Here is a 13,673-nt window from a genome sequence, read left to right on the forward strand (position 1 = left end):
TTTTCATGTGAAATAGAATCTCTTAGCTTGTATCCTATGGTCTTTTTTTCATTCAGTGGTAGATCATGAACACACATTTTTGTGCCAAATACATGTTTACATTATCATTTTCAGTTGCCATCAGTCACTCTGGCATAGTAACACTACATAGGAAATAAAAGTTTTTGAAAAACTTTTGTCTTTAGGGCTAGATACCCTTAAATTTCTAAATTAGATTTGTGTCATTGAATTGAACTTTTATATCGGAGTTAGGAAAAAATAATAAATAAAGGGATAATACAGATATCAGAAACGTGGCCACACAGCTTGTTATGTGTGTTGTTGCCTTTAAGATTAGACTTCACACAAAACCTGGGGAGTATTTTGATAACCTGGTAAAAACAATTTTGAAGTGAAAGTTGATGTGTTGACAATATTGGCTATAGTCATGTACCTATACTGGGGTGGGGCAGGAATTGTGGTTTATTTTTTAAGACACACCCCTTGAATTCCAGGGCAGAGAGAAGAACCGTTTTTGTTCTTTCTGGTCTTCAGAATATCGGAACTGTTAGCTTGCAAGTAACTGTTACATTTCTTCTCTCACACAGAAGTATTTAACCTATTGGATTTTTTTGTAATGACGGTTTAGTTTAGAAATATGCTGAGCAGATATAGATACGCTAGAATCTATAGCGTATAGTTGTATGTATAGTTGGTGGTCAGGCAGAACGGATAGAAACAATATCTAAAAAGTGATTTCAATACATATATATGTATCTAGTTTTAAGTCAAATTATGGGAAAATCTGGATTTGTGGAAAGTTCTCATTTGTGAAGAGTACCACTAGAATTCCTTTTAAAAATAAGTTCATTTAGGGAAAGAAAAATTATTCTATGTGCTAAAGTTTTAGCTTTATATATAGTTTTCCAGAAGCAAGTTTACTACATTGAGTGAGATACCCTCTATTTTGCCCTCAGGGAAGAAAAGTGCAGTCCTGCTGCAAGCTTTTGTCTGTGTTCCTTCCCTGAAAGGTCAGCGCTCTGTTGTGGAGGACCCTCTGTTCTCTTTGGGCGGGGTGGGGGGTATGGTGGGGCTAGGGTGATCGGCATGCCTTTTTGTGGTCCTTATCTACTCTAGAGCCCTTATCCTCAAGCAGCTTTGTGACCAAAGAAAAGGTGTTCATGGAGAAGGATCTGGGGAGCCCAGAGACTGTTCAGGGTTCTCCTCCACACCCGAAAGGCCTGGCACACTGATGCCTTTGGGAAATTGCTGAATGTGCAGAGCCTGCCCATGTGTACCTGCTTTATTCAGGAATGAGATTTCTGACTATATGAAGAAGGAGAAAAGTGTGCTTAGTCAGGGAGTCATGTTGCACAGGTCCTGTCTGAAAACCAAGTAATGTTAGCCTGCAGAGAAGACCATGGAGGTCACCTAATTCAGCCACTTCTGATCCAAGTGGAACAATGGAGGACTGTGATAGTTAAATGACTTCCTGTGTACTTATAAGGTAGTCACAGCAAGGGAGTTTCCAAATGTGGAACTGTCAGCTAAATGTCTACTGGTCACCTCTTGCATCCTTCCACTAACCTACCTTGTACTCTCCCTTGGCCCCTTGAAAATGTGGGATTGGATAGGTTACTTAGAATTTCATTCTAAATTATTTGGAAATATACCTGGAAAATTTGCATATTGTATCAGTGGCTTTTGAGAACATTTGTTAATGGTCTAAATTGAAGATTGTTGATGGCCCCATGTTGCTGGTTGTGGAAGAGGCTGCTGTATGAGAATGACACAGGCAAGTTTGCATGGGCTTTTTTTTTTTTTTTTTTTTTCTTGGATATAGGGGTCTTACTCTGTCACCCAAGCTGGAGTGCAGTGGTGTGACCATAGCTCACTGCAGCCTCGACCTTCCAGGCTCAAGTGATCATGATCCCCCCATGTCAGTCTCCCTCGTAGTTGGGACTACAGGCACTCACCACCACGCCCAGCTAATTTTGTATTACTTGCAAAGATAAGGTCTCACTGTGTCGCCCAGGCTGGTCTCAAACTCCTGGGCTCAAGCTGTCTGTTCACCTCGGCCTCCCACATTGCTGGGATCCCAGGCATGAGCCACCACACTGGCCTCACATGAGCTTTAATGACAGCTCAGCCTGTCCACTCAGATGTGTCAGAGGTCCAGGAAGCCTGATTAAGGAGAAAGTTCAGAGGGGCTTGTAGACAGTTGCAATATTATCTGCTTGTGAGTGGGACCATATTTTCATGATTTTTTTTTTCCACACAGTGAACAGTTTTTGTGGACAGTTGCTTCTGCCTTCTCATACTCTCTGCTCCAGTTAGCTTGACCTTGAGCCTACTCGCAGTGGTACATCGTTGAACCCTTTTCTGCAGCAGATATATAGCCCTGTTCTTCCTTCAGATTTATAGCCTAGAGCACTCTTGAGAGGCCTCACTTAGGAAGACAGCTTGGCTGGCAAATAAATGTTTGCCAGATGAATGTGTGTTGGACATAGTATGGAGGGATATTCTTGCTTTATTAGATAAAATTCGATTTTCCCTGTAAATGATTATTTATGAGATAAAACATAAACTAAAAATGATTCATTTCCATCAAGTGCAAAGTTAGCTGCAAAACATAACATTCTTCTTTTATGTCACACAGGGAAATTAATGGCCTGGAAATGTACAGCTGCTCAACCAGTTTACGAGCCATTAGTACCTAGTGTACTGGCAGTGAGCCCCAGTTAGCCATGGAAACAAGCTTGCAGCTTTCTTAACTCTGTATAGGAGAAATAATTGATGATTCAGTAACATTAATGATCATATTTACAGCTTGATGTTTAATTAGGTTTCTTTACCCTCTTATATCTGAAGGGGTTAATTGCAACAGGATGCTAAAAGCTGGACTATGACAAGTTTAGGCAAAAATCCAGGCTAATTTTTTATTCTTATCACAAATGGAAAATGTTTATACTTGTGGAAGGTACTGTTCAACTCCACAAATATGAAAGCTTCAGAGTTTTAGTCTCACCAAGAAAGTAAATTTTTCCAAAACTGTAGAACAAGTGTGTCTTTTAAAATCTCATTTAGGTAACATTGAGTGTTACATGCAGAAATGAAAAACTTCAAAACTCTGGAGATTTCTTCTCAAACATGACATTGTAAAATGATTAGGCTCTCAAAATTAATTGGTTGAACAACTAAAGCATAAAGCTTGTTTAACAAACGTGACTGTCTTCCATGTCCCTGGCCGTATAGATGCAGCAGTAAGTGGGATATGGGGTTTAGAAAGGTTTCTCGGAAGAGATGATCCTTGTAATGAGTCTTAGTGGGATGATCAGGAGCTAGTCCTGCCAGTGATCCTTCTTCCAGTCTTACCAAGCCATATGTGCAAAGGCTAGAAAGTGAGAGGAAGCACAGTCTGTCTGGGAAACTCCCGGAGTCCAGTCCTCTCAGCTGGGATGGGGGTGTGAGATCTGCTGGAGTCAAAGTACAGATTCAAGGAGAACCCAACAGTTTGGAAAAAAGGACAGAAAATTGTAATTAGGGCCAGACCAATTGTTAAGGCAAATGTCTTATTCCCAGTTTTTGTGAACTGTTGTTCCTCGAGAACCACTGGGCATGTGGGGGAAAGCCCCAGGAGTTTTATGAGGTAGTAAGTTCCCCATCACTGCAAGTGTCCATGAAGAGACAAACTCCCAGGTCATAGATATTGTATAGGGATGAGGTCATGGGGAAAATGACGGTGGGGAATTCTGCATTGAATGAGAGTCTGGACTGACCTTCAAAGATTTTTTTAGAGTGCTAAAATGAAAAATATCTCTATTTGGAAACCCGCAGAAAATGCACTTATACAGGCCTCCCTCTGTACTGTCAAAATCATGCTAAGACAGTTATTTGAAATTTGAAACCCTTTTAAATAGGGCCTGATCTGAGAATTCAGGCATAATTAATAATTCCATTTCCATGGGAAAGTACATTTGAAAGGAAAAATAGATGGGGACTCCTCCCTGTCTTTGTCATGGCCCTGCTGTGTGTCCTGGGTGTTTGCCCATCTGACCCCCTTCCCTATGCTGATGTGCTGATGTGCTGCTTGTCTGAAGGGTGCTGGGGAGGGAAAGCAGTCCTCTCTCTCTCTCTCTATCTTCAGTGAAAAGATCCTGGTTAGGCGGGGCACGGTGGCTCACGCCTGTAATCCCAGCCTGTTGGGAGGCTGAGGCGGGCAGATCACAAGGTCAGGAGATCAAGACCATCTTGGCCAACATGGTGAAACCCCATCTCTACTAAAATACAAGAAATTAGCCAGGCGTGGTTGCGCGTGCCTATAATCCCAGCTACTTGGGAGGCTGAGGCAGGGGAATCGCTTGAACTCGGGAGGTGGAGGTTGCAGGGAGGTGGAGGTTGCAGTGAGCTGAGATCGTGCCACTGCACTCCAGCCTGGCGACAGAGCAAGACTCCGTCTCAAAAAAAAAAAAAAAAAAAAAAAAAAAAAAAAAAAAAAAGATCCTGGTTAAAAAGGCCTTCCCCAAAGGCCCAGAATTTAATTTTACTCAGTTGTGGCAGTTTCATCAGAACATAAGCATTGATTTGCTGAAGTTCCTGTTTGTCAGTACAGCCTTTTTAAAAGTCAGAGGGCAAGAATTGTTTCAGCTCGTTTGTTTTATGGCTTGGTAACTGTCCCTGTTACTGCTCTCCCCCGCCCGGTCTCACCCCCTGCACATCCTTTTAACACTAGTCTCATCAAATGCAGGATTCATCCTACACAGTTAGGTGTTTCCTGTCTGGTTAACCTTTAGTAGTCACCAAGTTCTTTTCCCTTGTCAACAAGCTGCATTAATTTTTAAAAACTCTTTTAAAAATAAGCAATTATTTACATTTCCTATGGAGACAGGTCATATTTAATGTTGGGATTTCTGTATTTACAATGAATATACAATTGATTTGTATTTTATTCATTAGGCGTCTATTCTGTGTTGATGGTGGGGGAAAACAAGGAAGATTAGTGGTTGTTTCTGTTCTTTTTTTTTTTTTTTTTTAACTTGTCTTGATTTTAAAAAACGAAGTCTGGGCACGGTGGCACACGCCTGTAATCCCAGCAATTTGGGAGGCCGAGGCAGTTGGATCACTTGAGGCTTGGAGTTCGAGACCAGCCTGGCCAACATGGCAAAACCCCATCTCTACTAAAAATTCAAAAATTAGCCGGGCGTGGTGGCGCAAACCTGTAATCCCAGCTACTGGGGAGGCTGAGGCACGAGAATCACTTGAACCTGGGAGGCGGAGGTTACAGTGAGCCGAGATTATGCCACTGCACTCTAGCCTGGGTGACAGAGGGAGACTCTGTCTCAAAAAACAAAACAAAACAAAACAAAAAGACAGAATTGGATACTTCAGGAGTTCTAAATTAAAATGTTTCTATTACTGTAAACTAAATTGTTTGGTATTTAAATCTTCTAAATTCTATTTGTTTTTGAGTGGCAATATATTCAAAGTTCAGAAGGTGTAGAGTGGTGTGTAGTGGAAATGCTTCCTTCTGCTCCTGTCTCCCCAGGTCCCTCAGAAGCAGCCAGTATTACCGGTTTTTTGTGTACCCTTCTGGAGACAGATGTAACTGTCAACTGATTTTTTAAAACGTGTTTCATCACTCATTAAATCTAGTGTAGTGACAAAAATGTAAATTTTTTCCCTGCATCTTTAAAAACATATGCTGTGTTTGAATGGCAATTATGAAAAGTCATTTGTTTTTCCTGGGGCCGTGGACCTAGCGTAACAAATGGTAGCCCTCAGGGGAACTAGCATCTGTGTCCTAAGTGAAGGAATAAGATGTAGACTTCCCTTTCCTATGGGTTGCCTTAATTTTTGTATATATAGAGCAGATTCTCTCAGAGATGGGAATAACTCTCTAACTCTTAGTGTAAAAATATTATCAGACCCATTTCTCTGTGTTCTTGTCGAGAAGGTTCTAAAAGGAAAAGAGGCTGGTATAAATTGCCCAGAGAAAAATTCCTAGAACCGTTTAGTCAAACTACTGGCTAAGAGCTTGCTGGGAGGTAGCCTGTGTTTGTGGTGTGGTCCTGTGTTCCCAGTGGGACTGAAGTGGATTGGAGGGCCGTGCTGTGCCTGCTGTTGGGTAGCATCACTTTGAGCTGGATGACGAAGGACTTTCCCCAAACCTGTCCTCTGTTGTCCACATCCCCACACCCAAAACCTTCCTAACATTGTCACTTTCCGAGGTCAAATGTACAGATAAATACAGGGTATATAGGACCCATTCCACCTTAAAGCCAACAGCATTGTGGCAGCTGGGATGGCCTGTCCTACGAGAGGGCATTATTCACAGCCAGTAATTACAATGAATGAAGGAAGAAACCATCTTCCTTTCAGTTATGAATTCTTCAGTAATATTTAATGAGGGGTGGGTGGACCAAAGACACTTCCTTCCCTTCTGAAGAGGATTTAGAGTGGAGTGGTAAGGGGGAGGAATTGGACTGCTTCCCTTTAGAATTCTGCCCCTCCTCTCCTTTTTAAGGAAAATGTCCCTAAGGAGCTCACTATAACCAGGCGGTTCTTTAAACTGACAACTGCCTGTGAAGTGTTGATGGATTTCCTGGCAAATAAAACAGCAGGACCCTTCTTTAGCGACTACCTTACTGGAGCTTTTTAGCCCAATTTTAGTTCAGAGTGGTCCTGGCAAGGTTTTTAAAGGAATTGGTGTGATTATTCATAACAATTAAATTTTGCTTATTAATAAACAAGTAAGTAACCTGCCTTCTTGGTCACCGACTCCCCCCTCCCCAAGGTGCGAGGCCCAGAGATAAGGCAAGTTGTGCCTTGCTGAGGTGGGTGTGTACCAGTGAGAAACAGGAAGCTGTGCTTCAGCAGCTTGGCCTGCCTGGAGGTTTCTAAGGCTGAGTCAGGTGTGCTGAGGTCCCTCGGCAAGGGACGCTGCTTTCCCCTGGCAGCCACACTGCTGAGCATAAATGCTTTAAAGTGTCAGCAATTGATGTGTGGAGAGAAGTATGACTGCATTACAGCTTAAAGAGCTTTCACATTCAGGTCTCTACAGGAGAAGACGAGATCGCCCCGATAGTTTGAGAGTAAATGGGTTACCAGAGGAAGAGCTAAGGTGAGTGCAAAGTCATGGTTGGCTAAAGGTCAAGACATCTAATCTAGTAAGTGCAGTGGGGATTCATGCCTAAGTGGATGCAGCGTTGGGAAGTACTCATTGAAAAGTAACCTCTTAGTCTGTAATTAAAAACTGAACACAATATCAAGATTGTACTGATTGGAACTGTGCAAAACCAGAATACTTTTGCCCATTTCTTCACAAATCCTTTAAGTTGTTTTACCCCTTCTCCAAACCTACAGTGTTGTTATGTCTTTAAAAATTATATAATCACCAGAAATATTTTAAATTGAAAACAACTGATTTTTCCAGTTAGTTTAAAGAGAATTTTCTTTGGCTGATTGGAACATGTTTTTGTCTGTGTTTTGATGAAGGTGGGTAGTTTGTGGTGGTTTGGGGTTGGGGGAGGGGTGCCATGGAGATTGTTACTGAAATGGTGTAACAAAGGAATGCAGTGGAACTATTGAATGTAGCCTAGGAAGGAAGGACATCGAAAATCTGGAAACCTTTTTAACTAAAAAGGTTAGAGTTCTTGGCTTTCAAAGTGAATTTCCCTAAAACAACACAATTTTATTTTTTTTTTGCAACTACTGAAAATTTCTTAGATTTGAGGTTCTGAAAGCCTCTACAACGTTAAGCCTATGTGTTAAAATACTGCGTTAACTGAAGGGTTTAGATTTTCCCTGTTCCTGGGATGTTCCTGTTTTACTGATGACAGAAGGCTGCAGTAAAGAGAGACTTCCTTTTTTTAAATTACATTTACTGTTTGGTACTTTAATTTGGAGGTCTTGATTTAAGTGTTTGAATATTCTGATTAGATGGCGGGAAGGTTATCTATACTTTGTGTACTATTGTTCTTTTTCCTACAAACTAACTTCCAGAGTTTATTTTAAATTCTCTATTTAAATGTAACAAGGACAAATTGACAAGCTTAAACTTCTCTATTAAATTTGTATTTGTCACAGACAGCTATACTACAGTAACTGTAATTTGCTAAAGAAACATTTATTTTAAAATTGTTGACTCACCAATTTTTGAAGAGGGTAGCATTAAAGGACTATTATTGACACTAACATTATTAGAACTTATCGCCTACTATGTCAGGCGTCTCTTAGCTACATTTAATGTATTAACTTTGAATTGACTGGATTAAACAATTTAAAAGTCTCAGAGTTTAAATTGTTAAGAAGTTTGTATGTGAGGTTAGTGAAAATATTGAGCTCTATATTGCTAACCAGATAGACAATTGGAAGTGACCTCTGAAACCAACATTTATTGGTAGACTCCAGTCTACAATGGATCCAAGAGTGAAGTTACCAAAAACAGTTTTAATTTCAGATTTCGGGGTTTGGAGGAATTTCCTTTTTAAAAAAAATTAAGTTATATAAAAAAAATTCTAAACCAACCTTTTCTTTATTTTCAGACAATAGCCAAAGTACTCATGAGTAAAATAACGTATATGCCAAGGAAGTAGTTATTTACATAGTTATAATGCTCTTTCAAACAACTAGATTTTTTTTTTTTTTGCTTAGAATTTAATTAAAAGAGGAAGAATAATTCTTAAGTATTGCCTGTTCTAGTTGTTTAAAGAGAAATATTTTGTCACCCATTCTGGTGATGTAGTTATCTGGTCATAGAAGGGACTTGTATTTCTGCCACTTTTGTCTCCTAATGTAGAGAAAATGATCGTTTTCCTTATTCAGAAGTATAGGTTACACAAGAAAGGTAAACCATTGTCTGTTTATGCCTGGATTTTTTTTTTTTAATCAGCTTAGGTATGTATTTTTTTACCCTAGTTATACTAAGCCTATTTTCAGGATTAAATGAGGTTTCTGAGCTAATAGGAATCAAAGAGAGTAAGGACTTTGAAGTTAGGTACACCAGAGTTTCAGTACCACTCTGTTGGACAAGTTATATAATTTTTTTAAGTCTTGGTGTATTCTTTTTTTAAAAAAATAAGGATAAAAATAACTACTATTATTGAACATTATTTACTCTCTCACAGAACTCAAACCACCAATTCAGTGAGGCAGGTGGCATTGTTATCTTGTGAATAGTGCCATACAGTTAATTCATTGTTTACTTTTTATTGAGTGCCTACTATTTGCAAAGTAAAGATACAGTGAGGAATAAGACACAGGCCTCGCCACAGGAACACCCACCTAGGTTTGGGCATATTGAATATGACCACAGATTTTCTCTCCATGAACAATTATTCGATTTTGAATACATGTGCTATCAAACATCTTTCATACTGTCTCAAGTATTGCATAAGACCCATTCCAGCTCTCATTCCTTCTTACTCACGTGTTCATTTCTTATGTTTGTGGACTCTTAACAGAAAAACTTTCAGAGACTAAAATTGGCCACGGCCACTGCCAGAAAACATTTTTTGCTCTTAAAGTTTAAATAAAAGGCTATGCTCTGAAACACGAGATGCATGTGCTTAAAGAGCACTGTAATACACATTAAAATAGTTCTGGTGTCAAACTTGAAATTGTTCAAAACCGAAGCAGGTAAAAGGTGGCATGACAAACACTGGGCTTCCTAGACTTTTGTTTTAAAGTATTAAATATGACTTGAAACTGACTTTATTCACATACTTTGTACAGTGGAGCATTACCCACTGTGTTTGTGATTACAGTTAGAGTGAAGTGACACAAGTGACATGCTTGTTCCAGTGGGTCGGAAGCCCCAGACCTTCACAAGGCATTGACCCTTTTTTCCCTGAAGTTTTTGGTGTCCCAAAATAACATCTAAGATATACCCATGTACCTATACTTACTCCTTTAGCTATTCTATCTTTTAAATTATGTTGCATTCAAACATAGTTGTTTTTTGACGATACCTGAATGACAAACACACCTGAGAAATTCCTGCCCTTTAAAAATTCTCAAAGTTACTTTTTCTCTGCCTCAGATAGAAGGGATCTATAAATAACTGATTAGAAACAGTACAAAATTGAAGTTTCTCCTGGTTGGGTTCAAAACAGCTTAATATAGGGGCTGGTGGCTGGATGCAGTGGCTGACGCCTATAATCCCAGTACTTTGGGAGGCCGAGGCAGGCGGATCACTTGAGGTCAGAAGTTCAAGACCAGTCTGGCCAACGTGGTGAAACCCCATCTCTACTAAAAATACAAAGATTAGCTGGATGTGGTGGCAGGCGCCTGTAGTCCCAGCTACTGTGGAGGCTGAGGCAGGAGAATCGCTTGAACCCAGGAGACAGAGGTTGCAGTGAGCCGAGATCATGCCACTGCACTCTAGCCTGGGTGACCAAGCAAGACTATGTCTCTAAATAAATAAATAAATAAATAACAATATAGGGGCTGGTAGGCCGGGCGCGGTGGCTCACGCCTATAATTCCAGCACTTTGGGAGGCCGAGGCAGGCTGATCACCTGAGCTCAGGAGTTCAAGACCACTCTGGGCAACATGGGGAAACCCAGCCTCTACTAAAATACAAAAAATTAGCCGGGTGTGGTGGCACACACCTATGGTCCCAGCTAGTGAGGATGCTGAGGCACGAGAATTGTTTGAACCTGGAAGGCAGAGGTTGCAGTGAGCCGAGATCACGCCGTTGCACTGCAGCTTGGGCTACAGAGTGAGACTCTCTCAAACAAACAAACAAAAAATATATATAGGGGCAGGTGAACTTATGACCCTCGGGCCAAATCTGGCCCGCTGCCTTTTTGTGTATGGCCCATGAGCTTGGGATGGATTTTACATTTTTGAATGGTTGAAAAAATAATAAAAATATTTTTCACGTGTGAAATACATGAAATTCAAATTTCAGTGTCCACAAATGAAGTTTTACTGGAACACAGCCATGCTTATTTGTATGTGTTGCCTGTGGTGGTTTTGTGCTATGCTGGCAAAGTTGAGTTGTGACACAGACCAATGTGGCCCACAAAGACAAAAATTATTTACCTTCAGGCCCTTCACAGAAAACCTGGGCTGACCCCTGGTCTAGTGCTGAGATAAGAACTCCTAGAGCTTTCCCTTTTCCCTGTTTCTGCGGCCATGCTTCTGCCCTCCTCACTCTCTCACCTCCCAGTTAGGTTTATCTTGCCTGGATAAAATCAGGGCTACGTCAGCCATTTGAAAAGAATATGAATCCCCCCCCCCAAAAAAAAATGCAGTTTGAAATTTGTATCCCTAATAGTTTAGGAGTAAAGTGAAAATGGGAAGTTGCCACACAGCAGCAGTGAGCTCTTCGCTTCTTCGACCTCCTTTCCTCCTTTCCTGCAGTGTTGACCTTGAAGTAGTACCCTTCTCCTGATTCCTGGATGGATCAGGTTAACCAAGAATGGAAGTGCAAAGAAATGTAACCTTTACTTTCTGGTTATAGAATAAACCTTCCAAGCTCATATTTTTATAGATATAGCATATAAAATCATTTTTAAGTGGTGGGAATGTCCTTGCTTTGGTTTGAGAGTGAAAACTCAGATCATGTGTTCCTGACTAGTACATTACCATTAATTGAACCCCTGTTATAGGCCAGGCACTGCATTAAGTAAGGGCTTTTGTGTGTGTGGGCCCACCATGTCTCATGATCCCGTAAGGGAGAAAGAACTGAAGGCTATAAAGGTGGTCATTGTTATGAAACCAGTTTCTGTCCTTGATTCAAATAAGTTAGTGCTTAGAATTCAGTCAACGTTGGAGTAGCTCAGCCTAGGCTGTGTGTTTCTTGCATACCTCTTTTGCAGTTTGCTGATCACTTTTTGGCCCAACTTTTAACTGAAAAATTATGTTTGTATTTTAGTTTTAGAAATGTAGTCTGTTAGACAATAGGGATAAAATTGCAGTTTTGCCGTTATCTTATTATCTCATATTATCTGTTCTTATTATTTGGTGGTTCAGTGAGGGTACATTTAGTCTTCCCAACAATGAGCAAACACATGGGACACTTAATAAGAAATATTTTTCTCTTTGCTATAGGAAAGAGAAAAACCACTTGCTAGTGTTGCTTTTTAAAAGTTCATAGTGCTTTCTCCTATATGTTTGATTGTAACCTACAAGTACTTATATTGTAATAACTGGTTTTACAGACCCCCTCTTCACCCACTCTCACCTCCCTCCCCCATATAATAGAGAGGGGATTCTTCAAGGCAAGAGACTTTACCATATTTCCTGTGCATCTAGCACGTACTGCAGTTCAGAATCTGTTTCTCATTGAATGAGTAAAGGAATGAGAAACTAAACTGGCCTAAAGGTACCTCTTTTATTCTAGATTAAACTCTTTACACTCTACTTTTTAAGTCTTAATTATTAACTTTTTATTTATGTACAGTATCACACTGAGAGAAACCTAAGAGACGGATGTGTCTATCAGAGTATAGATCATGATTATTTTGCTTTTCTCTTTCAATAGTTTTGGAAAGCTTAGTTTCCACAGGGAAGTGTATTTTTCAATCATCTAAAATATTTCTGCATATAGTCATGTGCTGCATAAAACGTTTCAGTCAACGAGAGACTACAAACATGACAGTGGTCTCTTAAGATTACAAGGAAGTTGCCCTATGCAGATGTACCATTTTAATCTTTTAAACCGTATTTTTACTATACTATAATATTTTTAGCTATTTTATATATACACTTAACCATTGTGTTACAGTTGCCTACAGTATTCAATACAGTCCTGTGCTGTACAGGTTTGTGGCCTTGGAGCAACAGGCTATACCACGTAGCCTAGGCATGTAATAGGCTGTACTGTCCAGGTTTGTGTATGTTTATGTGAACATTTGTATATTTATGATGTTCACACGACTAGATCACCTGATGATGCATTTCTCAGATCATATCCTTGTCATTAAGCAATGTATGACTAGTAGAGGGAGTTTATGCTGAAATTAAAAATAGCAGTGTTGATGCTTACAAATCACGTGTGTTAAAGGAATGATAAGAAGTAAAAAGTTATTGAATAATGATCCCTTTCTGGTTTTTTTTTTTTTTTTTTGCACTGCTATAGGAGACATTTAGGAACGAACCAACATCAACTTTAACAGAATCAATCTGTAATTTTGTTGTCAGTACGCATCAAATTATCTAAATTATTTATTGTGACAATTAAATCCCAAAATATCAATAATTTGGTTGCTTTCCTGTTGGTTTTTAAAAAAGCAAACAAAATCTTGAAGTCTCAGGTATAAATTACTTATAAAAGTCAGAAAAGATAGTTGTCCAAAACTTGTGCTTTACCTACCTGACTTTGGATAGATGTTATTAAAAGGAAACAGTACTATTTATTCTACATGTATGTATCTTAGAGACACAGCAACTGATTATATGTCTGTGCTACTCATTGGCTATTCTGTGACTAAAACAAACTTTGGACGTGAATATTTTCTTATTTAAAAAAATCTTCTTTTAGAAGTAATTATTAAATATGTTTCACATAAATATGAACCTCCTTAAGTTTTTTTAAATGATTATATCTGTTTCCTAGGGCTGCCATCACCAAGTACCATAAACTGTGTAGCTTCAAACTACAGAAATTTGTTGTCGTAGATTTCTGGACACCAGAAGTCAGAAACCAGCGTGTCAGCAGGGCCATGCCCCCTCTGACCCCTGAAGGGA

The 13,673-nt window shown here is 39.6% G+C and overlaps 1 protein-coding gene across 7 annotated transcripts in view; it reads left to right on the forward strand.

The window, feature by feature from the left end:
• Positions 1 to 13,673, forward strand: part of LIMS1 (LIM zinc finger domain containing 1) — a 152,937-nt gene that overhangs the window by 80,343 nt on the left and 58,921 nt on the right. Inside the window, exon 1 of one of the 7 annotated variants that reach the window (XM_031008198.3) lies at positions 6,871 to 7,099. The exons of 4 other annotated variants lie outside the window; for them this stretch is intronic. In XM_031008198.3, the coding sequence (XP_030864058.1) occupies positions 6,993 to 7,099 (107 nt within the window). In that variant the 5' untranslated portion in view covers positions 6,871 to 6,992. Of the gene's footprint in view, positions 1 to 6,870; positions 7,100 to 13,673 lie in introns of those variants that run through there. 2 more of the 7 variants (XM_031008193.3, XM_063695683.1) reach the window with 2 other exon arrangements.

This window comes from Gorilla gorilla, chromosome 12 (genome assembly GCF_029281585.2).
Source record: "Gorilla gorilla gorilla isolate KB3781 chromosome 12, NHGRI_mGorGor1-v2.1_pri, whole genome shotgun sequence".
Classification (NCBI taxonomy): domain Eukaryota; kingdom Metazoa; phylum Chordata; class Mammalia; order Primates; family Hominidae; genus Gorilla; species Gorilla gorilla.